Raw genomic sequence first — 27,329 nt, 5'->3', positions numbered from 1 at the left:
AATAAGGACATTTTTTGTGCATAAACCTAATTAAAGATATGTAATAAAATTCAGTGAAGTACATATGGAGAGAATTGTGTAAAATAATGCATATTTGGAACATGAAGCACAACGAGCCTGCTGGTGCTGGTTGTGGCGGGAGGTTTGAATTATGTCCCCGAAGCGGGTCAAGCGTCCAGAGCTGGGTCAAGGGAACAAATCCACAAGGGCCGTGACGAGGGTTCGAACCTACGTCCGAGAGGATCCCAGACGCTGCCTTAATCGACTGAGCTACGACATGGTAGAAGTGGGTCAAGTTCAAAAATCAAGTATGAGCAAGTATGTTCAAGGATTATATGGTATTAGGATAATATCTAACTCTGGCCCCAGACAGCACTTGGTACCCCTACTCAAATCTCTGAATATGTTAGATATTAAGTCACTGCACATCCTCTCATGTGTATTATATTTATATAAATAAATAAATAAATAAATAAATAGGCAATAAATAAATCTAGGCAGTCTCCGTGGTGTAGTGGTAAGACACTCGCCTGGCGTTCCGCGAGCGCTATGTCATGGGTTCGTATCCTGGCCGGGGAGGATTTACTGGGCGCAATTCCTTAACTGTAGCCTCTGTTTAACGCAACAGTAAAATGTGTACTTGGATGAAAAAACGATTCTTCGCGGCAGGGGATCGTATTCCAGGGACCATAGGATTAAGAACTTGCCCGAAACGCTACGCGTACTAGTGGCTCTACAAGAATGTAACAACTCTTGTATATATCTCCCAAAATCTCCCAAAATAAAATAAAATGTTTATTCAGGTAAAGTACATACATACAAGAGATTTTACATAATTTGATCGATTTATAGATAGAGCTAGTACATACAATGCCTAAAGCCACTATTATGCAAAGCGTTTCGGGCAGGAAAAACATTAATGACTAAAGCTTAATACTAATTGAGATTAGAGTATAAAAAGTGTTGAGAAAAAAAAGGGGGGAACATTGCTGAAAAACAGCACAAATACAATTAGGTCGACAAACAGCGTTGTTTAAAAAAACAGACATTGGTTGACATTAGAGGGGTAAGGTAGGTTACAGGGAATTTATTAGGTAGTGCTTCGTATTTGTCTTAAACTGGTTGAGAGAGGTACAGTCTTTAACATGGTTGGGAAGGTCATTCCACATTCTGGGCCCCTTGATTTGTAGAGCATTTCTAGTTTGATTAAGTCGTACTCTTGGAATATCAAAACTGTATTTATTTCTGGTGTCAGATTTTCACTGACATCAACACCGTATTGCCAGATATATTTGTATCCTAATCTTAATCTCATGTAAATTGAATCCTTCCAAGTAGATTTTCCTTTACCACAGGTGAAGGACGAGTTTGTATTTATTATTAAATAATTTAATATAACTTTAACGTTGACCTCTGCGAGCCTGATAACCCTCCTGCTGCTAGTTACCTCAACTGTATGAATTCCTGCTTCCTCATACCCTTAATCACTAGACCTACTAGAATCACTGACAGTACTGCCACGGCTCTTGATCACATCTGGACCAACATAACCTCTCCACTTACTTCAGGGATAATCACTGATAGCACCACAGACCATTACCCCACATTTCTCCTAACCAACATTAATAAACCACCTCTAGATACAAGGAAGATAAGCTTTAGGCTGCACGATGAAACTTCTATAAGCAACTTTATTGCTGCTGCTGCTGCTAACATCAACTGGGAGGCTGTATTAGGTGACATAGTGATCATCAACCTAACAGTGCAAACATTTCTTCAGAAAACTCTGAGCCTGTATAACTCTCACTGTCCTATACTAACGAAACAAGTCACAACTAAAAGGCTAAACAATCCATGGCTTACAAAGGGTATACTTAAATCTATTAATAAAAAACATGACCTTGAGAAGAAGTATAGGCTAGGAATCGTCTCCAAAGAATTTTCAAATATTTACTCATCAGTTCTGTCTAAAATAATTAGAAGAGCCAAAATAAAATACTACGAATATAAATTTACTCAAATTAAAGGCAACATTAAGAAAACAGCACTATCTCCCAAATATTAGGATCAAAAAAAGATTTTGAATAAAAAACAAATTCTCCTGTCCAATGGCGATGGTGTGCTTTCGGCCTCAGACACTGCTACTGAATTCAATAGGTTCTTCTCAACCATTGGGACATCCCTTGCTCATGATATTCCATCCTCACTCACTAATATTAAAGACTACCTCTCAGGTAACTATCCAGAGTCTCTGTACCTAGCTCCTACTAATTCATCTGAAAAACAAAGTCTAGTGCCCTTCAGGAGATACCAACTTTAACTTACAAAAAAGCCTCCAGATCTTTAGCCCCTGCTATTGCATTGCTCTACAACAAGTCACTTGAACTCCAAACCTTTCCAGACATTCTAAAAAAAAAAAAAGCGAGAGTAACCCCTGTCCATAAATGTGGTGATCTCACTGATGTTAATAACTTCAGACCTATATCAATCCTGCCAAACTTGTCAAAAATATTTGAAAAACTAATCTACAAGCAGCTTTACTCTTATCTAGCTAAACTCAATATACTTAGCTCTTGCCAATATGGCTTCAGACCCAATAAAAGCACTAACTATGCACTTATTAGTATGATTAACTTGATACATGCCGCTCTTGATAAAAATGAGTTCCCTGTTGGGTTATTTGTGGACCTGCGTAAGGCTTTTGACACTGTCAACCATCAAAACCTTCTTAAATTACATCATTATGGAGTCAGAGGACACTCCCTGCAGTACCTTCAGTCTTACCTTACTGACAGGCTCCAGTATGTTTGCAGGCGATGAGTCACAATAACGTGGCTAAAGTATGTTGACCAGACCACGCACTAGAAGGTAAAGCACGACGACGTTTCGGTCCGTCCTGGACCATTCACAAGTCGATTGTGAGGAGGAAGTAGAGACAGGCAATAAATAGGCAAGAGAGAGCTGAGGAGCAAAGTAAGGTGTAGTAAAGGAGGATAGTAATAATAATAAGAGCTGCAGAGGGCCTATTGGCCCATACGAGGCAGCTCCTATTATAACCACCGAATGAGAAGGAGATAGTAATAGGAATAAGAAGATGATAGCAAGGGAGCGTAGAAGACAATGAACAGAAAAAAGGGAGAAGAGAGAAAGAAAAGGAAAGAGAAAGAAAGATAAATAGAAGGGGTAAGCTTATGTTAAGTCACGTTTGTTAGAAAGATTAGAGCATTTGAGTATATACTGTGAAAGGGAAGAGTCCACAGCAACAAAGCCAGGACTCAAGTTCATGTTGGATACATTGTGTATTAGAGCCGATTCTACAAGACGGCGTCTGTGTAGAGTAGAGGCAGGAAAGATTATTTTGGAGGAAGACCAATCAATGGGATGATTAGAATCCCTCTAATCATTCTAATGATTATTGAGGGATTCTGGTGTGGTGCTCATGGGTTCTGTTACAACCTTCAATGACGCTTTTGAGGTCAGGATTGGCATTACAGTTCAGCGTTATATATATATATATATTTTCGTATATTAAATACATCTTCAGAAGGTCCTTCAGAAGAAGGACCTTCTGAAGATGTATTTAATATACGAAAGTACTTAAGGAAATTTCCTGTTTCATTTTTCCTCCGTGGTCTGACATTGTCATATATATATATATATATATATATATGACCGAAAAAGTAAGATTAATAATTCTAACATGAATTTTCTCAATGTTTCTTATATTTCTTTTCACTGTTGATGGTAACTGAAAAATCAATTCTCCAAAATTCATTTTTATTTCTAGTCTGACGCGACACTTGAACGCGTTTCGTAAAACTTATTACATTTTCAAAGACTTTAGTTTACACACACACAACTTTAACTGAGTTGATTGATTCATGAAGATTAAGCCACCCAAAAGGTGGCACGGGCATGAATAGCCCGTAAGTGGTGGCCCTTTTGAGCCATTACCAGTATCAAGAGCTGTGGGGAACAGAGTTGATTGATTGATTGATGAAGATTAAGCCACCCAAGAGGTGGCACGGGCATGAATAGCCCGTAAGTGGTACAATTTTTTTTTCTCAGTATTCTGAGTTTGCATTTAACCATCAAGCTGTTATCGCGGGGGAGGATACTGCTTCACAGTCTTTATGAGGGTGTCCAGCTGCTGGACACCTTTGTTGACCAGGAGAGTGGCTGTGTTGATGGCTTCAGGGTGGCCACTGCATGATTCAGGAACTCTTAAAGCTCTTCTAAGGTCATTGGTTGCTTCACATTCCAGAAGATAGTGAAGTAATGGCTTTTCTGTGACAGTTTGGCAGAAGATGCACTCTCTCTGTCGGGGTTCACCAATCTCCCAGTTGCATCTGTAACCTAGACGTAGTCTATATAGCCTAACTGCTATTTTCCTGTGGATTCCTTTTGGGATATTTAACCTTTCTAATTTGGTTGCCTGAAGATACCATGTTGCAGAGGGCGAACCTTCAGCTATTCTCTGGTGCAGGTAGGCTTTGTTGAGATGTGAGAGTTTTTTGGTGATGATGTTTTTTATGTTCTCTAGGCTGGGTTGAATTTATATATATATATATATATATATATATATATATATATATATATATATATATATATATATATATATATATATATATATATATATATATATATATATATATATATGTCGTACCTAGTAGCCAGAACGCACTTCTCAGCCTACTATTCAAGGCCCGATTTGCCTAATAAGCCAAGTTTTCCTGAATTAATATATTTTCTCTAATTTTTTTCTTATGAAATGATAAAGCTACCCATTTCATTATATATGAGGTCAATTTTTTTTATTGGAGTTAAAATTAACGTAGATATATGACCGAACCTAACCAACCCTACCTAACCTAACCTAACCTATCTTTATAGGTTAGGTTAGGTTAGGTAGCCAAAAAAGTTAGGTTAGGTTAGGTTAGGTAGGTTAGGTAGTCGAAAAACAATTAATTCATGAAAACTTGGCTTATTAGGCAAATTGGGCCTTGCATAATAGGCTGATAAGTGAGTTCTGGCTACTAGGTACGACATATATATATATATACTAAAAATATATTAAGAGAATTGTATATTTTAATTTCTTTATTTGTTTCTCACTAATATACAGAAATAAATGCAAGCACAAGTTAATAAGAAACGAAATATTCATGTCTGTAAACCTCAGTATAATACACGTGTATACCTAAGAATATACACATACTATGCCAACGTACTGTACATACAGGTATATATCTTTTTTATCAAAGCAAGTTGTAAAGTATATTGCACAACATTAATTTATCTGCATACTCAATATTACACCTTGAAATCAATAATAAATATTTTCACTACACACATATACATACCGTAATCAAAATGTTTGTACGTAAATAAATATACAATATATATACACAATAATACATCATTCATTCCTGACAATATGAAGCCTCAACCGATTTTTCAAAGAGATATAATTTTGATCGTAGAATAAGCTATTACAGACTGTAACAGTTTTTGCCCCAAGGGGCAGTAAGTTTTACTTCCTAATGATTTATGCCTAAAACGTATAGTTAAGTAACATTATTCAACTCATACTTTGCTTTTGCGACCAGGAAATTCATATTTTAAAATTTATGTTTCCAATGAGAAAACGGACAAATTTGCCTTTTCATTGGTGTTGTCCCAAAGGGAAAGATATCATAATAATATAATACTAATTTTTATTTACAAGAAGGTTCAATGGGTTTGTGAGATAACATAAGATTGGTATTTTTACGTTCTTACAAAGCCACTAACACGCATAGCGTTTTGAGCAGGTCCTTAATCTAACATATCAGGTAAGGTGAAAACTTGACAACAGGAAGACATGGCGGTACCTCCTTGGAGATTCGTCTGGAATGACACCATTTTGAGGTCTCCGGTGACCTTCCTACGGGTCATTCAAAGTGTTGACCCATTCTGTCCTAAGATTTGCCAACGTCAAGAAAATGGTCAATTTGAAGTGGTCTCTCCTAACCCGCCAGATGACCCCAAACAGAAAACCTGGACAGTACGTCGCTTTCGCCAGCCGATCCATTTTCTAGTACATTTTTTTGCCTTATGTAACGCCTACGATCGAAAAGCGACGTTCTTTGTAGGAGGACAGGTTGCTTTGGTAAGGGAAAGTACCCGTATTACTTTGCTAAGGGGAAGTAAGGGGGGTGTACCCATTAGCTGTGGCTTTACAAAGAGAGCTAGATAGATCTACATGAACTCAACAAATGGTAGGAAGACTGGCAATTTTTTTAACATTGGGATATGCAAGCTCTTGCATGTGGGGTATAACAATGACCACCACAACTATCATATCAACAACACTACCATGCAATAAACAGACGGAAGAAAAAAAGAACATTGGAATCAGAATGAACCAGTCATTGCAAGTTGCACAAGAAGTGGAAGATGCAGTCAGAAGAGCCAACCAAACCCTAGACATAGTCAAATGAACCTTTGACTTCAAGAAAAGGAAAGTGGTTATTTAACTATATAAATCTCTGTCCCACCCACATCTGGACTACTGTATCCAAGCATGGAGACCCCATCTTCAGAAAGACTATCTGCCTTGGAGAAGGTGCAACACCAGGCAACAAAAATCATTCCAGAGCTAAGTCATCTCTCGTATCAGGAACGGTTGAGGACCTCAGGACTACCAACACTGTAAACCAGGCATGGCAGATCTCATTGATAAATATAATCCAGACAACAACTTCTAAAGGTCAGAAGTAACACAAACAAGGAACAACAGTGTCAAGCTCAACAAGCCACAATGTAACACAAACAAGGAACAACAGTGACAAGCTCAACAAGCCACAATGTAACACAAACAAGGAACAACAGTGACAAGCTCAACAAGCCACAATGTAACACAAACAAGGAACAACAGTGTCAAGCTCAACAAGCCACAATGTAACACCAACAAGGAACAACAGTGACAAGCTCAACAAGCCACAATGTAACACAAACAAGGAACAACAGTGACAAGCCACAATGTAACACAAACAAGGAACAACAGTGTCAAGCTCAACAAGCCACAATGTAGGACTGAGAACAGTTGTTTCTTAACCCACAGGGTTATAAACCCGTGGAACGGCCTACCCGCCGGAGCCCTTAATGCAGTTCAAAATCCAGTTGGAATTTTTATTTAGGAAAACTGGGGGTATCTTTAATAAGCCGCCGGCTTCCCGTCCCCGTCATGGCCACTAGACAGATGCAGGCCCTGAAGAATAAATACTTGTGGTTGGGATACGATTAGCATGTCATGGTTCAGCGGGGAGTACACGTATCTGGGGAGGCCTGGGACGAAAGTTTAATCCCATCGCATCGCTTCGATATTTTCTCATTGATGTCGGTATAGTACATATATCTGACCTTAACTTCTCCCAGGTTTACATTACATATACAGATCAACATTTATGTGAGAATAGTACATATATCTGACCTTAACTCGTCTCAAGTTTACATTACATATATACAGATCAACTATTTCCATCAACCATGAGAAATATTTCTCTTAGTATATCTGGTATCAATTTTCTTCACATTTACCAGCCTCAACATTCACCAAATTTTATGTCTTATTGAGGAGTTCTCTTCGTCAATGTTTCCGCTATTTACATGGTGAACAGAACATTTTGTATCCAGGGATAAGTGGTTTAAGTTGAGGCTATTATCCTGAAACTGGAACCCCAATAACAAACAAATTTCTGGAAGTGTGCGGAGGTTGTACTAGGCTGCGTAATTTTAGTGCCCTGAACTAGGCAGCCTAGTCTAACGGAGAGCAAGTAAAGCTAGTGAGTCTGGCACGCTAGCAAGTGCCTGCTAGTACTTCATGTCACCCGAGTGGTAGTAATCATAGTTGTCGACAGTGTCGTAGATGTCAGATGAATGACGAGGCTTTGTGTCGTGAACCTGGTCGTAGGTGGCGTCGACAGTGTCGTAGATGTCAGACGGTTCGCGGTGGAGGCGGACCACCCCGTCCTCAAGCCTAACGTTCATGTAGTTGGGTTCGTCGTCCTCGTTGTTAAAGTTGCTGTTGTAATTATGTGTTGTGTCTAATGACTGCTGTCGCGAGATAGTGTGATGCGAGGCTCCAGAGTTCTTGCGTGACGCTGGATTGTGGGAGTGAGTCTGTGTCGACCACGGCGCAGCCTGGTCAGAGTTCTTGCGTGACGCGGGCGTCGACCACGGCGAAGTCTGGTGGGAGATTTGACCCAAGATTACATTTTGTTGCTTTAGAATTTCCACCTCTAAAGGTTTGACGGCTTGCGGGGTCACATAGTCGACTTCGCAGTCGCCATGTGATTCTTCTGCTATTTTGTGTAGTGGGTCAGCGAGTGTGTTGGCGGGTCGTGGTGGTGGTAGTGGGAGGGGCTCCACCTTGCTGGTGGTGCTGGTAGTGGGGGGTTGGGGGTGTTCTGGGTACACCTTGTTGCCCTCAATCCTCAAACTTCCAACGCCAGATCTCTTACACGTCAGGTACGCCTGAAATGTTATACACTTGAATTTGTACATTTATTTAAACAATAATGAGTCACGTTTACACACACACACACACACACACACACACTCCCAGGAAGCAGCCCGAAGAAGCTGTCTAACTCACAGGTACCTATTTACTTTTAGTTAAACATTGGCATCAAGATGAAAGAAACTCTGCCCATTTGTTTCCGCCTCCGCCGGGGATCGATCCCCGGACCCTAGGACTACTAATCCCGAGTCCATTCAGCCGTCAGGGCCCCCCCTGTGGAGGGGCATTGTCTGCCCCCCGGGTCCGTAGACTTTAGCATTAGTTTAAATTTCAGTGACATCCCAAATTGACTTTGAAAATGTATGTTTATATGATAGAGTTGCATCCCGAGGTCACCGCCTGGTTACAGTGATGGATACAGTGTACATGAGAAATGTTTACAGTGACGGGGGATGAGAGAGAGGGTGGGGGACAGGGAGACAGAGGGGGAGCAGAGGAGTAAGGAAGGATGAGAGACACAAAACAAGAGAGTCACAATATACGTTAAAGAAGAGGAAAGGAGTGTACATAAATGTGGTGACCATTGGAGGTGGACTACAAGAACTACATAGCCACCAACGCCAAGGACTAACCTTAACCACATCAGGAGGAAGATGTCTGTGAACGACCAGGTGACTAGGGGAACACAGACGCCGGGGTGGACATATACAGACTGACTTACACAGACATCTGTGTCGTGCCACAGACTACAACAGAGAGAGGATGACTTACACAGACATCAGTGTAGCGCCACAGGAGACACAGCAGGATGATCGCCTGCACTGCCACAATCACAGACAGCGTCACCACAGCAGCAGACACCACTGCAGACAGCCATCAGCAGCCACAGAAGACAATAATTATGTCAGTTATTGCAAAGATTGCGTCAATATTGTACCTGCAGTGGTGTTTGAATTTTGAATTTTGAATTTGAATTATTTTGCAGGTGTGTGTATTGCTTGTGGTACACACCTGAGCTCTGCCTCGTGTACTCACCTAGTTGTGCTTGCGGGGGTTGAGCTCTGCTCTTTCGGCCCGCCTCTCAACTGTCAATCAATCAACTGTTACTAACTACTAACTAATTTGTTTTCCTCACACACACACAGACACACACTGTGGGACCTGGTAGCCTGGTGGATAGCGCGCAGGACTCGTAATTCTGTGGCACGGGTTCGATTCCCGCAACTGGCAGAAATAATTAAATAGGCAAAGTTTCTTTCACCCTGAATGCCCCTGTTACCTAGCAGTAAATAGATACCTGGGAGTTAATCAGCTGTCACGGGCTGCTTCCTGGTGTGTGGTGTGTGTGTGTGTGTGGAGAGAGAAAAAACTAGTTAGTAAACAGTTGATTGACAGTTGAGAGGCGGGCCGAAAGAGCAAAGCTCAACCCCCGCAAACACAACTAGGTGAATACACACACACACACACACCGAGGAAGCAGCCCGTAACAGCTGACTAACTCCCAGGTACCTATTTACTGGTAGGAAACAGGGGCATAGGGTGAAAGAAACTCTGCCCAGCGTTTCTCGCTGGCGCCCGGGATCAAACCCGGGACCACACGATCACGTGCCCAGCGTGCTGTCCGCTCAGCCGCCGAATTCCCCCATGGTCAGGTTACGTTAAGGTTACATCAGGTTAAATTTAGGTTTCATTATGTTAGGTTACATTAATACGATGTATTATTTTGAAACGTGAAAATTAAATTCGAAAACTATTTGAGTTCCTCAACGAATTTTATTTACAGAAAACCAAATTCTTCACATCGTTTCAAAGAAAACAAATTAAGCATAGACTATTTTATATTTATAACCAACTATATATACAACAATAAAGTTATAACTTGAGAAAATTCTGTTTAGGACAAAGGTTCACTTGCTAATTAACAAGTAGGTGGTGTAAGAATGGGTTCGGTGTCTTGTGTTAATGACTTGAGGACGGGCTCGTTAGATAGTGATCCAGTGGTCTGTTTGGTCTGTAACTGTGCACCGTGTTAGATAATGATCCAGTGGTCTGTTTGGTCTGTAACTGTGCACCGTGTTAGATAGTGATCCAGTGGTCTGTTTGGTCTGTAACTCTGCACCGTGTTAGATAATGATCCAGTGGTCTGTTTGGTCTGTAACTCTGCACCGTGTTAGATAATGATCCAGTGGTCTGTTTGGTCTGTAACTCTGCACCGTGTTAGATAGTGATCAAGAGGTCTGTTTGGTCTGTAACTCTGCACCGTGTTAGATAATGATCCAGTGGTCTGTTTGGTCTGTAACTCTGCACCGTGTTAGATAATGATCCAGTGGTCTGTTTGGTCTGTAACTCTGCACCGTGTTAGATAATGATCCAGTGGTCTGTTTGGTCTGTAACTCTGCACCGTGTTAGATAGTGATCAAGAGGTCTGTTTGGTCTGTAACTGTGCACCGTGTTAGATAATGATCCAGTTGTCTGTTTGGTCTGTAACTCTGCACCGTGTTAGATAGTGATCAAGAGGTCTGTTTGGTCTGTAACTCTGCACCGTGTTAGCTAATGATCAAGAGGTCTGTCAGACATCTCTCATCAGTTCTGACATTTCCTCTAATCTTCTTAAACCTGTAAGCCTATTTCCTGCTGAGGCATTTCCCCAGAGTATGAGAATACCTTCAGCTTATATAGACAAGATATGGACTGTTGTGTATTTATAAGGTCCGCGACTATACTTTTTGAACTCTACATTTGGTTGTTACAACGTCACGACTGTGGGGGAGGGGGGGGGGGTGCTGGGGGGCAGGTGGTGGGTGACGTACCTGGTGGGTGGTGGGGGGCAGGTGGTGGGTGGTGGGGGGCGGGTGGTGGGTGACGTACCTGGTGGGTCCTGGGGGGCGGGTTGGTGGGTGAGAGGCAGGTGGTGGGTGACGTACCTGGTGGGTGCTGGGGGGCGGGTTGGTGGGTGCTGGGGGGCGGGTGGTGGGTGAGAGGCAGGTGGTGGGTGACGTACCTGGTGGGTGCTGGGGGGCGGGTGGTGGGTGGTGGGGGGCGGGTGGTGGGTGAGAGGCAGGTGGTGGGTGACGTACCTGGTGGGTGCTGGGGGGCGGGTGGTGGGTGAGAGGCAGGTGGTGGGTGACGTACCTGGTGGGTGCTGGGGGGCGGGTGGTGGGTGGTGGGGGGCGGGTGGTGGGTGAGAGGCAGGTGGTGGGTGACGTACCTGGTGGGTGCTGGGGGGCGGGTGGTGGGTGACGTACCTGGTGGGTGCTGGGGGGCGGGTGGTGGGTGGTGGGGGGCGGGTGGTGGGTGAGAGGCAGGTGGTGGGTGACGTACCTGGTGGGTGAGAGGCGGGTGGTGGGTGGTGGGGGGCGGGTTGGTGGGTGGTGGGGGGCGGGTTGGTGGGTCATGGGGGGCAGGTGGTGGGTGGTGGGGGCGGGTGGTGGGTGAGAGGCAGGTGGTGGGTGACGTACCTGGTGGGTGAGAGGCGGGTGGTGGGTGGTGGGGGGCGGGTTGGTGGGTGGTGGGGGGCGGGTTGGTGGGTCATGGGGGGCAGGTGGTGGGTGGTGGGGGGCGGGTTGGTGGGTGAGAGGCAGGTGGTGGGTGACGTACCTGGTGGGTCATGGGGGGCAGGTGGTGGGTGGTGGGGGGCGGGTGGTGGGTGAGAGGCAGGTGGTGGGTGACGTACCTGGTGGGTGAGAGGCAGGTGGTGGGTGAGAGGCAGGTGGTGGGTGACGTACCTGGTGGGTGAGAGGCAGGTGGTGGGTGAGAGGCAGGTGGTGGGTGACGTACCTGGTGGGTGCTGGGGGGCGGGTGGTGGGTGAGAGGCAGGTGGTGGGTGAGAGGCAGGTGGTGGGTGACGTACCTGGTGGGTGCTGGGGGCAGGTGGTGGGTGGTGGGGGCGGGTGGTGGGTGAGAGGCAGGTGGTGGGTGACGTACCTGGTGGGTGCTGGGGGCAGGTGGTGGGTGGTGGGGGCGGGTGGTGGGTGAGAGGCAGGTGGTGGGTGACGTACCTGGTGGGTGCTGGGGGGCGGGTGGTGGGTGGTGGGGGGCGGGTGGTGGGTGAGAGGCAGGTGGTGGGTGACGTACCTGGTGGGTGCTGGGGGCAGGTGGTGGGTGGTGGGGGCGGGTGGTGGGTGAGAGGCAGGTGGTGGGTGACGTACCTGGTGGGTGGTGGGGGGCGGGTGGTGGGTGAGAGGCAGGTGGTGGGTGACGTACCTGGTGGGTGGTGGGGGGCGGGTGGTGGGTGAGAGGCAGGTGGTGGGTGACGTACCTGGTGGGTGCTGGGGGCAGGTGGTGGGTGGTGGGGGCGGGTGGTGGGTGAGAGGCAGGTGGTGGGTGACGTACCTGGTGGGTCATGGGGGGCGGGTTGGTGGGTGAGAGGCAGGTGGTGGGTGAGAGGCAGGTGGTGGGTGACGTACCTGGTGGGTGCTGGGGGGCGGGTGGTGGGTGAGAGGCAGGTGGTGGGTGACGTACCTGGTGGGTGCTGGGGGCAGGTGGTGGGTGGTGGGGGCGGGTGGTGGGTGAGAGGCAGGTGGTGGGTGACGTACCTGGTGGGTGAGAGGCAGGTGGTGGGTGACGTACCTGGTGGGTGCTGGGGGGCAGGTGGTGGGTGGTGGGGGGCGGGTGGTGGGTGAGAGGCAGGTGGTGGGTAACGTACCTGGTGGGTCATGGGGGGCGGGTTGGTGGGTGAGAGGCAGGTGGTGGGTGACGTACCTGGTGGGTCATGGGGGGCAGGTGGTGGGTGGTGGGGGGCGGGTGGTGGGTGAGAGGCAGGTGGTGGGTGACGTACCTGGTGGGTCATGGGGGGCAGGTGGTGGGTGACGTACCTGGTGGGTCATGGGGGGCAGGTGGTGGGTGACGTACCTGGTGGGTCCTGGGGGGCGGGTTGGTGGGTGAGAGGCAGGTGGTGGGTGACGTACCTGGTGGGTCCTGGGGGGCGGGTGGTGGGTGAGAGGCAGGTGGTGGGTGACGTACCTGGTGGGTCATGGGGGGCAGGTGGTGGGTGGTGGGGGGCGGGTGGTGGGTGAGAGGCAGGTGGTGGGTGGCGTACCTGGTGGGTCATGGGGGGCGGGTTGGTGGATGAGAGGCAGGTGGTGGGTGAGAGACAGGTGGTGGGTGACGTACCTGGTGGGTCCTGGGGGACGGGTTGGTGGGTGAGAGGCAGGTGGTGGGTGAGAGGCAGGTGGTGGGTGACGTACCTGGTGGGTCCTGGGGGGCGGGTGGTGGGTGAGAGGCAGGTGGTGGGTGAGAGGCAGGTGGTGGGTGAGAGGCAGGTGGTGGGTGACAGGCAGGTGGTGGGTGACAGGCAGGTGGTGGGTGACGTACCTGGTGGGTCCTGGGGGACGGGTCGGCGGATGAGAGACGGGTGGTGGCGGATGAGGTAGGTTGGCTTCATAGTACCTCCCACTGACAAAGTGACGGTCAGTGTCTTGGAGAGAGTGTTGTTCCATGTCTCATTCCTTATGACCTGCCCGTTAGTGAAGACCTGCGGGTCAACACAGAGGTCACTGAGCGAGCCAGGCACAGTACAGGTCGACACTCATCACATTATAATAGTAACCCCTAAGAAGGACCGGGAACCAATGGATGATAGTATAAACATGTTTAACAACCAAGCCCAACCTCTGGCAGAAGTATCATTCCATTAGGAATCACATAGATTCATGCAAACCAGACAGGACCGGGCTGATCTCATCGAAACTTTTAAAATACTGAACATTTTGGTATATATAGATCCCGGGTATCTTGTTCGAAAGGTCAGATGTAACACAAACAAGGAACAACAGTGTCAAGCTCAACAAGCCACAATGTAACACAAACAAGGAACAACAGTGACAAGCTCAACAAGCCACAATGTAACACAAACAAGGAACAACAGTGACAAGCTCAACAAGCCACAATGTAACACAAACAAGGAACAACAGTGACAAGCTCAACAAGCCACAATGTAACACAAACAAGGAACAACAGTGTCAAGCTCAACAAGCCACAATGTAACAAACAAGGAACAACAGTGACAAGCTCAACAAGCCACAATGTAACACAAACAAGGAACAACAGTGACAAGCTCAACAAGCCACAATGTAACACAAACAAGGAACAACAGTGACAAGCTCAACAAGCCACAATGTAACACAAACAAGGAACAACAGTGTCAAGCTCAACAAGCCACAATGTAACACAAACAAGGAACAACAGTGACAAGCTCAACAAGCCACAATGTAACACAAACAAGGAACAACAGTGACAAGCTCAACAAGCCACAATGTAACACAAACAAGGAACAACAGTGTCAAGCTCAACAAGCCACAATGTAACACAAACAAGGAACAACAGTGTCAAGCTCAACAAGCCACAATGTAACACAAACAAGGAACAACACAAAGTGTGTGTCCAGCACAAAGGGAACCTCAGTTGTGCAGACCTGACAACAGCCAAAAACGCCCAGATGGAGTCACCCTGCAGCCATGGAGGGAAGGTAAACAGGTCGTGTGGGACTACCCCTGTGCTTCCACATTGGCTGACACCTATCTACCTTACAGCACAGTTGAGGGAGGCGGGGCGGCCACCTTCAGGGGGACACTGAAAACTAATGAGTACAGGGACTTGAAATTCAGGTGGACAAATCCTCAGGACATGTTGCTGGCTTCCTGTTAAGGCCACTAGAAATGGTGCCCCCCTCAGGTAAATTTAGGTAGGAATAAGGGGAACTGCAGAAGGCCTGTTGGTCCATACGAGACAGCTATTTATATCCAGCCAAACTCACTCCCATACATGTCTAACCTTCGCCTGAAACAATCCAGTGATCCCACGACAATTATGTAACCAGGTGAATACATACTAGTACTAATATCATTTTACCATTATGTAATGACCATATATATCACATATACACATCTTGCCTGATAGCCGGTGTCAGCGAGCGTAAACCGGAGCCTCATAGCAACATAAGGCGCCAGTCCCTTGCGAGCATTATTACACGGCTCTCGGTGGTGGCCCTTGTAACAAAGAGTGAAGGAACTGTTGTGGAAGGTCACATGGAGAGGGACTTCCTCCGTCATCACAATGGTGAAGGTGGCAGAGTCGTCCAACTCAAACTTCCGCACTTTGTTATTGTTCGTCATCATCCATATGGACTGGCCTGACACAAACAAGATATACATTCAATACAATTTATATAAAGTACAGTTCAACCTAACCTAAAATTACTGCGCATTCATCATAGCACCAAGTGAGCTAGCATGAGCAACACAATGATAGTTACCTTGAGTACAATTCTTCATGATGACAACATTCTCCATAGAGAACCCTGCTGGACTTTGGGATTCTGTTACATTCACAGAGTCCGAGGAGTTCTTGGACTTTCTGTAGGAGACACGCAAGGTGCCGAGGCCCCAGGACGCGGTCATGGCCTCCGACTCGCTCCCCGAGCCTGGCCACAGTTTCCAACTGGCCAGAATAGGACTTTGCCCAGTGTTGTTTGGCAGGAACTCCGGCAATGCGTCCAGGGTCTGATCACGTACACGCTGATCCGGAACACGTGACACTATACAACCTGTAATGAATCACATGAATCACACGGTGGGACCAAAGAGCTCGAGCTCAACCCTCAGAAGCACAACTAGGTAAGACAATCTCCTTCTCAAACAAAGTGGTAGACGGTTGGAACAAGTTAGGTGAGAAGGTGGTGGAGGCCAAAACCGTCAGTAGTTTCAAAGTGTTATACGACAAAGAGTGCTGGGAAGACGGGACACCATGAGCGTAGCTCTCATCCTGTAACTACACTTAGGTAATTACACTTAGGTAATTACGTGCTCAGAGGCCTGGCTACAAGGTCTTGTGGCTTATATGATATTTACTCAATTAAATTCCCTGAGTTAGTTCTTGAAACAGTATGTAATTTAAATAAATATATGAGACGACTTCAGAATAAAAAAATATTAATTTAAAACAACTACCATCATTACTCTAGAAATCTATTGTCAACAAATGAAATGCAAAAACAGCTGATTTTCGCATGTAAACTTTCTCATGGAGTTTAGTTGCTATAAAATAGTCAATATGAGGCTATAATCAATGGTTGCATTATCAAGTCCCTGTCCTTGGATATCTGCCGAGGAGTTCCACATTAATTATTGTTTAGTTATATAAATAAACAATTAAATTAATACTGTGAAAACAGTGATTCATCTTGGTGCCGTGAAGCTGTCCAGTAGACAACAAGGAGCGAGTATAGCCTAGCCTCAGGATCTAACATTTCCACAATCATAAATATCATTTACTGTCAACATTTCCAAATAGTTGTACTCTAAATTTATTACCACAACAATAAATTAATGCAAAGGTTCTATAACTTACTTGTTTGAGGTAAAGCCGCCCCCCCCCCACGGCTTAACGCAGACACATGAACTAATTTTTCTAGAGTGTTCAGGGAGGTAACTCCATTAGACTGAACATTCACTGTTCTCAAGATTACCTGATTGTCTGGGTGGATGAATACTACTTTACTTAATGACCAGTCAGACCTTGGCTCATCACTGTCTACCAAGACAACATCTCCAGGTTGTAGATTTATTCTGTTGTAAGGGGAAGGTTGGCCCCATAATGATGTTCTCTTAAGGAAGTTAAGTATTCTTCAGTTCATGCTTTATTCCAACTGAGGATAATGTCAGAGAGGTGTTTATAAACCTTAATAAATTCACTATCACTCACGTACGAGGATCTCTGGTCTCTTCATCTCCAAGAGTGGTTACTGGAGCTAGAGGCCAACCATACAAAAGATGAGCTGGTTTAATGGGACATGTTGTGAAAAATCATTTGACATATCAATTAACGATCTGCTGTTAACTCACGATTCGACCTCAATGACCACCGTCTGGAGTTCAGAAAGGTTGATAATTTCTTAGGTAATGATTTCCTCAAACATGTTTTGACAACACCCGCCATTCTTACATAATATCCGCCAAGCCACGGTCCTCGTGGTGGGATGAATTTCCATTTGGCAATGATGATGTTCCACTGTTGTACGGACTGTTGAATGGAAATAAATCTCCAAGAGACAAGGTGTCCCAGCTATAAAGCTGGTTCATGGATAGAGATAATTATATTGTGACAGATACAGTCTGCCATGTTACCACCAACACTAGCACAAGACCAGGGTGTGACACCATCAACACTAGCACAAGACCAGGGTGTGACACCACCAACACTAGCACAAGACCAGGGTGTGACACCACCAACACTAGCACAAGACCAGGGTGTGACACCATCAACACTAGCACAAGACCAGGGTGTGACACCATCAACACTAGCACAAGACCAGGGTGTGACACCACCAACACTAGCACAAGACCAGGGTGTGACACCATCAACACTAGCACAAGACCAGGGTGTGACACCATCAACACTAGCACAAGACCAGGGTGTGACACCACCAACACTAGCACAAGACCAGGGTGTGACACCATCAACACTAGCACAAGACCAGGGTGTGACACCATCAACACTAGCACAAGACCAGGGTGTGACACCATCAACACTAGCACAAGACCAGGGTGTGACACCATCAACACTAGCACAAGACCAGGGTGTGACACCATCAACACTAGCACAAGACCAGGGTGTGACACCATCAACACTAGCACAAGACCAGGGTGTGACACCATCAACACTAGCACAAGACCAGGGTGTGACACCATCACCACTAGCACAAGACCAGGGTGTGACACCATCAACACTAGCACAAGACCAGGGTGTGACACCATCAACACTAGCACAAGACCAGGGTGTGACACCATCAACACTAGCACAAGACCAGGGTGTGACACCACCACCACTAACACAAGGTGTGACACCGTACCCTAATAATATCCCGCTTTGTTATGTCCATTCATCCACTTGTAAACCTCTATCATGTCACCCCTAACTCTTCGCTTTTCCAGTGAATGCAATTTAAGCTTTGTTAATCTCTCTTTATATGACAGGTTTCTAAATTTGGGAATTAACTTTGTCATCCTACGCTGGACACGTTCAAGTGAATTTATATCCATTCTGCAGTAAGGCGACCAAAACTGAACTGCATAATCTAAATGGGGCCTAACCAGAGCAAGATATAGCTTAAGAACCACACCAGGTGTCTTGTTACTAACGCTTCGATTAATAAATCCCAGTGTCCTATTTGCCTTATTACGAACATTCATGCATTGATCCTTTTGTTTTAAATTCTTACTAATCATAACTTCCAGATCCCTTTCGCAATCCGACATCGCAATCTCAACACCATCTAGCTAGTATCTTGTAACTCTATCATCATTACCTAGCCTCAAAACTTTACATTTATCAACATTAAACTGCATCTGCCAATCTTTTGACCATTTCAAAACCCTATTTAGATCAACTTGAAGTGATAGCGAGTCTTTTTCCATGTTTATTTCCCTCCTGATTTTTGTATCATCGGAAAATTTTCAAATGCTGCTACTCAAACCTGAATCTAAATCATTTATATATATTATAAACAACAGAGGTCCCAGGACAGAGCCCTGAGGCACTCCACTAACAACATTATCCCACTCTGACATAACTCCATTTATACTAACTCTCTGTTTCCTTAGGTACAGCCATGCCCTAATCCAAGTTAATATAGCACCCCCAATACCATGAGCCTCTATCTTTTTAGTCAGTCTTTCATGTGGCACTTTATCAAAAGCTTTGCTAAAGTCAAGGTACACAACATCACAATCCTTACCACTATCAACTGCCTCAACTATGCTGGAATAAAATGATAGCAAATTTGTTAAACATGAACGGCCATTTATAAAACCATGTTGTGAATCATTTATTAATTTATGCTTTTCAAGATGAAGACGAATTGTATTTGCAGTTATCGATTCGAGTAACTTTCCCACAATAGACGTTAGGCTAATTGGCCGATAGTTTGACGCAAGTGATCTATCTCCTTTCTTAAAAATTGGTGCCACATTAGCTACCTTCCATAACTCTGGCACTCTGCCTGACTCTATTGATTTATTAAATATGGAAAACAACGGCTCGCAAAGCTCCTCTTTGCATTCTTTAAGCACCCTGGCAAACACTTCATCCGGCCCTGGGGATTTGTTTGGTTTTAGTTCTACTATTTGTTTAATTACATCCTCCCTGGTAACTGCTAAACTAGTCAACCTGTCCTCGTCCCCACCCACATAGACTTGTTCGGCTGAAGGCATATTGTTAAGTTCCTCTTTAGTAAATACAGAGATAAATTATTTATTAAAAATACTACTCATCTCTTCATCATTATCCGTTATTTGACCTGTCTCAGTTTTTAATGGACCAATCCTTTCCCTAATCTTTGTTCGATATAACTGAAAAAAACCTTTAGGATTTGCCTTTGCTTGCCCTGCTATGCGAACTTCATAGTTTCTTTTTGCTCTCCTTATCTCTTTTTAACATTTCTAACCAGTTGTACGAATTCCTGTTCTAAACTGACTTCCCCATTCTTAATCCTTTTGTACCAAACTCTCTTTCTACCTATAAGGTTCTTCAGATCCTTTGTTATCCATTTCGGGTCATCAGAATTCGATCTATTCAATTTGTATGGTATACTACGTTCCTGTGCTTTGCTTAGAATATTTTTAAATAAGTTATATTTTGAATCCACATCGAAATCTTTTTTTACATCACCTATCGCTGGGTTCATGTCTCGCCCACCTCTATACCCAAGACTTTCCAATTTATTTGACTCAAAAAATTTCTTAGGCTAATAAAATCAGCTTTTCGAAAATCTGGCAGTTTAACAGAATTTTCTCCTACTGGTCTATTCCATTCTATGCTAAATCTGATTTCTTTATGATCACTGTTCCCTAGCTCACTCCCTATTTCGATGTCATTAATTTGTGTTTCCCTGTTAGTTAACACTAAATCTAAAATATTATTTTCCCGTGTTGGTTCCTTAATGTGTTGCGTAAGAAAGCAATCGTCAATTAATTCTAGAAAATCTTCTGCTTCATTATTCCCTGTTTTGTTCAACCAGTTTATTCCACTAAAATTAAAGTCACCCATGACATAAATACTGTTAGATGTAGATACTCTAGATATTTCATCCCATAGATGCTTTGCTTCCATTCTGTCTAAATTTGGTGGTCTATATATAACTCCTATTATAAGATTATTTGCTTTTTCGTTTAATTCTTGCCAAATAGTTTCTGTGTGTGGCTCAGTTTTGATTCCCTCTTTGAGACTACATTTCAAATTGTCCCTAACTTATATGGCTACTCCCCCTCCTCGTCTAATATATCTATCTGTGTGAAATAGTTTAAATCCATTTATTTGATATTCAGCTAATAGTTCTCTATTTTCTACATCCACGTTTCGGTAAGTGCAATAATATCTATTTTTTCTGTGCAGACAAGAGCATTTAACTCGTTTATTTTGTTTCTTAGACTTCTACTGTTAGTGTAATATATCCAAAGTGAATTGTTATTTTGAGGCCCTTCTCTTTCCCTGATCATTTTGCCAAGTTGTTTCTCCCACGAACACATACTTTTATTACTTCCTTCCTCCCTATCAATTCCCATACCACTATCTACTAACAGTTTAAACCCAAACAAACACCTCTAACCACTTCTTCCAACGAGTTCGCAACAGCAACAACCCCAGCTCTCGATAGATGCACCCCATCACGAGCATACATTTCACTTCTTCCATAGAAGTGTTCCCAGTTGTCTATGAATGTACCAGTACCATCAGGGGAACTTCAACATTGAGCTTCGCAAAATTATTTGGCCAATTGGTGCCTGGGAGGACCTCTTGACAAGCCGCTGGCTTCCTGTCTCCATCGTGGCCACTAGAGTGTCAATGGCTCTCAGGTAAATGAACGTAAGTAACTTTCCATGTAGTAGTAGTGAGAGGAGAGGTAGAGGAAGAGTGAGAGAAGTTAGAGAGGCGAGTGAAAGAAGGTAGAGGGCCAGTGAGAGAAGGTAGATGGCGAGAGAGAGAAGGTAGAGGGCGAGTGAGAGAAGGTAGAGGGCGAGTGAGAGAAGGTAGAGTGTTAACATACCAGGAGACGAGAGAGAGAGATATACCACAACATACTCTGGGTGAGAGAAGATAGAGTGTTAACATACCAGGAGACGAGAGAGAGAGATATACCACAACATACTCTGGGTGAGAGAAGATAGAGTGTTAACATACCAGGAGACGAGAGAGAGAGAGATATACCACAACATACTCTGGGTGAGAGAAGATAGAGTGTTAACATACCAGGAGACGAGAGAGAGAGAGATATACCACAACATACTCTGGGTGAGAGAAGATAGAGTGTTAACATACCAGGAGACGAGAGAGAGATATACCACAACATACTCTGGGTGAGAGAAGATAGAGTATCAACATACCAGGAGACGAGAGAGAGATATACCACAACATACTCTGGGTGAGAGAAGATAGAGTGTCAACACACAAGTGTGGGAAATCCGACACATAACATGTTACCACAGTAAGGCTCATCGATGTCTCACAGCAGTCTCCGTGGTGTAGTGGTAAGACACTCGCCTGGCGTTCCGCGAGCGCTATGTCATGGGTTCGTATCCTGGCCGGGGAGGATTTACTGGGCGCAATTCCTTAACTGTAGCCTCTGTTTAACGCAACAGTAAAATGTGTACGTGGATGAAAAAACGATTCTTCGCGGCAGGGGATGGTATTCCAGGGACTATATGATTAAGGACTTGCCCGAAACGCTACGCGTACTAGTGGCTGTACAAGAATGTAACAACTCTTGTATATATCTCAAAAAAAAAAAAATAATAATGTAGTAATTTTGTAAAGTTAACCCTTAACAGAAACTTAATACATAAGTATTCACTAGGACTGGACTTAATTAAAGATACTATAAAGTATAGTTTAGCTCCCTTAATCCCTAAGATAGAATATTGGGGAAAAATAGTATTGGAACGAGAGAGAGAGAGAGAGAGAGAGAGAGAGAGAGAGAGAGAGAGAGAGAGAGAGAGAGAGAGAGAGAGAGAAAGAGAGAGAGAGAGAGAGAGAGGGGGGGGGGCGCCTGTGGGGGAGGAAGTTAGTCATGCTCTCGGCAGAGAATCAAACCACACAGAGACAAGAGACAAATGTAAACAAGACATTAGACAAACCAAAGAATCTGCCTTTAAAGGACCCGTTGAGTGTAACCTTGGATTGTCAATGAGCAATCTGAGAGCAGCAGTACACCGAGAACTTCAACAAGATCTTGTAGATCTGAGGCAAAGTGAAATTGACACCAGTAATTCCATATCTATCATCTTACTATCATGCAAGAGGAGCCACACATCTATGGTTCATCCAATAAAATCAGCAGACTTCTAGATGTTACTACTGCTCGGCTTAGACTCGGTTACAAGTATCTCTGGGAATTCTCATTATCTGCTGATGTAGACCTGACCAAATGTAAATTGTGTCAACAAAATTATTCGCACACCCTCCGTCACTATGTGATGGAGTGCGAAAAGATACGTGAATTTAGAGACAATTCTATAACCAATGTTCCAGCGATGTGTCAATATTTCATTCAAAATGATCTGCTACCAGAAATTTTAGCCAAATATCCCCAGTTTGCTAACTGTAGGTAGTAACTGAGTGACTGTAACCTATCCACCGCTGCCCACTGGATGGGGGGGGGGGGTGTAACCTATCCACCGCTGTCCACTGGATGGGGGGCGGTGTAACCTATCCACCGCTGCCCACTGGATGGGGGGCGGTGTAATCTATCCACCGCTGCCCACTGGATGGGGGGCGGTGTAACCTATCCACCGCTGCCCACTGGATGGGGGGCGGTGTAACCTATCCACCGCTGCCCACTGGATGGGGGGCGGTGTAACCTATCCACCGCTGCCCACTGGATGGGGGGCGGTGTGCAGGACAAACATATCAATTGTGACACTAGCTCTCCACATATGTCAGTTGCTTAATTTAGAACCTGTACTTGAGGTCGATCTCGAACCCATTGTTGATGTGACGACTTATATTGAATTTTGTAACTAGTTCATCAAGATTGTAACTTGCTTAGCTAAATGAATTGTGGGGTTCAGTCCCTGAGCCCATTATGTGCCTCTGTAACCCTTTCCGCTACCGCCCACAACATGGGTATGGGGGGCATAATAAATGAACTAACCTCTCTCTGTGAGGTTCACACACTGTAGAGGTCTGAAATTAGACCAGCCAATAGTGATCCAGCCACAGCGACCCCTACATCAACCATGGGAAGTATTGTAGCCGATGAAACAAACTGTGTATATGATTGTAGTGGCCATTACAAATTACCTGGTTGATGGCCTGATTGATGGCCTGGTTGATGGCCTGGTTGATGGCCTGGTTGATGGCCTGGTTGATGGCCTGGTTGATGGCCTGGTTGATGGCCTGGTTGATGGCCTGGTTGATGGCCTGATTGAAGGCCTGGTTGATGGCCTGGTTGATGGCCTGGTTGATGGCCTGGTTGATGGCCTGGTTGATGGCCTGGTTGATGGCCTGGTTGATGGCCTGATTGAAGGCCTGGTTGATGGCCTGGTTGATGGCCTGATTGATGGCCTGGTTGATGGCCTGGTTGATGGCCTGGTTGATGGCCTGGTTGATGGCCTGTTTGATGGCCTGGTTGATGGCCTGGTTGATGGCCTGATTGATGGCCTGGTTGATGGCCTGGTTGATGGCCTGGTTGATGGGGTTCTGGGAGTTCTTCTACTCCCCAAGCCCGGCCCGAGGCCATGCTTGACTTGTGAGAGTTTGGTCCACCAGACTGTTGCTTGGAGCGGCCCGCAGGCCCACATACCCACCACAGCCCGGTTGGTCCGGCACTCCTTGGAGGAATAAATTGTGTGCATGGGTTGTCGGGTATGATATGCCAGCACCACCCAGCACGGGTCAGCCGGGGTTGACTAATACCATAAAGATTCCTTCCTAATAACACACTTATGAATGCAATTTATTTCTCCGTAATGTATTGACAGGTTCAAGGGCGAGAAGTTAGTGAGCTGACCACCTATAACCTGTGGCGCTCCCATACAAGATCTAGCTTTGATAACTTATCATCATCACCAATTATGGGATAACCTGTAGTCATTTGCTCTCAACTATGTGCAGGTGAAACTGGCCGCCTGAATTTATAATACAGTCCACTTAGAATCATAATTCAATACTGAAGTAAATTATAAAATAGAAAATAAATGATCACATGCTGCTAGGATCACCCCGGAGCACCAGGAGACGTGAGAGATATACCACGACATACTCTGGGTGAGAGAAGGTAGTGTCAACATACCAGGAGACGTGAGAGATATACCACAACATACTCTGGGTGAGAGAAGGTAGTGTCAACATACCAGGAGACGTGAGAGATATACCACAACATACTCTGGGTGAGAGAAGGTAGTGTCAACATACCAGGAGACGTGAGAGATATACCACAACATACTCTGGGTGAGAGAAGGTAGTGTGTCAACATACCAGGAGACGTGAGAGATATACCACGACATACTCTGGGTGAGAGAAGGTAGTGTCAACATACCAGGAGACGTGAGAGATATACCACAACATACTCTGGGTGAGAGAAGGTAGTGTCAACATACCAGGAGACGTGAGAGATATACCACAACATACTCTGGGTGAGAGAAGGTAGTGTCAACATACCAGGAGACGTGAGAGATATACCACGACATACTCTGGGTGAGAGAAGATAGAGTGTCAACATACCAGGAGAAGTGAGAGATATACCACAACATACCATCAGACCAGTCCTGGGAGTGGACGGTGGAGGCGACAATCACTGTAGCCAACACCACCCTAATGACCCCGGCCATTTGGTCCTCTTGCCCCCAAAGACCGCCAAGTAAAACAGTCCCGCGATGTACACTACTCGGTCGCTGTATCCACGTCCCCAGCCAGGCCGCTGTAACAAGGTTCCAGTGGGCTCAACACCCGTAGCGTTATACGGAGGCGTGTACGAGGAGTGAGAACACAGGGGACGACCATGACAGCCTGGAGGAGCAGCAACATCCACCCTCCACCACGTCCGGATACACACTATCTTTCCTACACGGCTCACCATGGCTCTTGTATCCGGCGCCAGCGTCTCTGTGTCGTCTCTTGGCGGCCACCACACTCTCCACTACACTCTCCCTCGAGGGCAACCATTAGCTGCTCAGGGTACTACCTATGGCCACCATCTGGGGTACCACTGAGCACCCGTACCACAGCTGTAGCTTAGGGCACCATCTGGGGCACCACTGAGTACCCGTACCACAGCTGTAGCTTAGTCAACAAAATCAAATCCATCCCATCAACCGTGAAGAGCTCAGTCCCCCAGGGTACTGTGCTTGCTCCAGTACTTTTTCTCATCCTCATATCGGACATAGACAAGAACACAACCTATAGCACTGTATCATCCTTTGCAGATGACACTAGGATCTTCATGAGGGTAGGCAACATAGAGGACACGGCAAACCTCCAATCAGATGTAGATCAGGTCTTTCTATGGGCTACAGAAAATAATATGGTGTTTAACGAAGATAAGTTCCAGCTCATGCGCTATGGAAAAAATCAAAATATAAAAACGGAAACCACGTACAAAACTCAGGCAAATCATAACATAGAACGAAAAGGCAATGTAAAGGATCTGGGTGTACTCATGTCGGAAGACCTTACCTTTAAAGAACACAATAAAGTAGCCGTCACAACTGCAAGAAAAATGACAGGTTGGATAACAAGAACTTTTCACACCAGAGATGCTATACCGATGATGATACTCTTCAAAACGCTTGTGCTCTCTAGAGTGGAGTACTGCTGCACAATGACAGCACCTTTCAAAGCTGGAGAAATTGCTGACCTGGAGAGCGTGCAGAGATCCTTTACTGCTAGAATCCACTCAGTAAAACATCTAAATTATTGGGACCGACTAAAGAGCCTAAATCTGTATTCCCTTGAGCGCAGGCGGGAGAGATACATAATAATTTACGCGTGGAAAATATTAGAGGGGCTGGACCCAAACCTGCACACAGAAATAACACCACATGAGACCAGGAGACATGGCAGGATGTGCAGAATACCCCCGTTGAAAAGCAGAGGTGCAACAGGTACTCTGAGAGAGAACTCTATCAACATCAGAGGCCCGAGACTGTTCAACACGCTTCCACTACACATAAGGGACATAACTGGCCGACCCCTCACAGTGTTCAAGAGAGAACTATCAACATCAGAGGCCCGAGACTGTTCAACACGCTTCCACTACACATAAGGGACATAACTGGCCGACCCCTCACAGTGTTCAAGAGAGAACTATCAACATCAGAGGCCCGAGACTGTCCAACACGCTTCCACTACACATAAGGGACATAACTGGCCGACCCCTCACAGTGTTCAAGAGAGAACTTGATAAACATCTCCAAAGGATATCTGATTAACCAGGCTGTGACTCATACGTCAGGCTGCTCGCAGCCGCGTCCAACAGCCTGGTTGACCAGTCCAGCACCCAGGAGGCCTGGTCGACGACCGGGCCGCGGGGACGCTAAGCCCCGAAAACACCTCAAGGTAGGGCACCAACGGGGTACCACAGCTGTAGCTTAGGGCACCAAAGGCCCGGGTTCGATTCCAGGCCGAGGCAAAAAAACGAACATAGTTTCATTCACCAGATGCCTCTGCTCACCTGGCAGCACGGGCATTCTAGGGAGTTAAACAAACGTAAGGTGAACCGAGGCATCAGATGAAGAGAAACGCAGCACAAACGTTTGCGAGCGGAGCGGGGACAGGAAGCCGTAACCTTTGGGTAGGAAGGAAACCAACTCCTTGCTAGTGGAGAGTTAAGCAAGAG

General features: G+C 45.4%; 1 protein-coding gene across 1 annotated transcript; it reads right to left on the bottom strand.

Moving 5' to 3' along the window:
- Nucleotides 1-5,089: 5,089 nt before the first annotated feature.
- Nucleotides 5,090-25,553, bottom strand: LOC123770460 (uncharacterized). The gene is made up of 6 exons (XM_045762319.2): nucleotides 25,248-25,553; nucleotides 15,756-16,046; nucleotides 15,394-15,632; nucleotides 13,817-13,976; nucleotides 9,275-9,366; nucleotides 5,090-8,517 (listed from the first exon to the last, which is right to left on the bottom strand). The coding sequence occupies exons 1-6, from the start codon at nucleotides 25,321-25,323 to the stop codon at nucleotides 7,855-7,857; spliced, it is 1,521 nt and encodes a 506-aa protein (XP_045618275.2). The 5' UTR covers nucleotides 25,324-25,553; the 3' UTR covers nucleotides 5,090-7,854.
- Nucleotides 25,554-27,329: the final 1,776 nt, after the last annotated feature.

The sequence above is a fragment of the Procambarus clarkii genome, chromosome 14, assembly GCF_040958095.1.
Source record: "Procambarus clarkii isolate CNS0578487 chromosome 14, FALCON_Pclarkii_2.0, whole genome shotgun sequence".
Taxonomy (NCBI): domain Eukaryota; kingdom Metazoa; phylum Arthropoda; class Malacostraca; order Decapoda; family Cambaridae; genus Procambarus; species Procambarus clarkii.
This window is presented reverse-complemented; position numbering and strand designations above follow the sequence as displayed.

What these genes read in the sequence shown, in the direction of transcription:
- LOC123770460 (XM_045762319.2), bottom strand. Translation starts at nt 25,323, where the DNA reads ATGGCCGGGGTCATTAGGGTGGTGTTGGCTACAGTGATTGTCGCCTCC. An exon ending in CATGAAGAATTGTACTCAAG is followed by an intron (nt 15,633 to 15,755) that starts GTAACTATCATT and finishes TGTTTGTGTCAG; the next exon opens with GCCAGTCCATATGGATGATG. An exon ending in GGCGCTACACTGATGTCTGT is followed by an intron (nt 8,518 to 9,274) that starts GTAAGTCATCCT and finishes ATAACATTTCAG; the next exon opens with GCGTACCTGACGTGTAAGAG.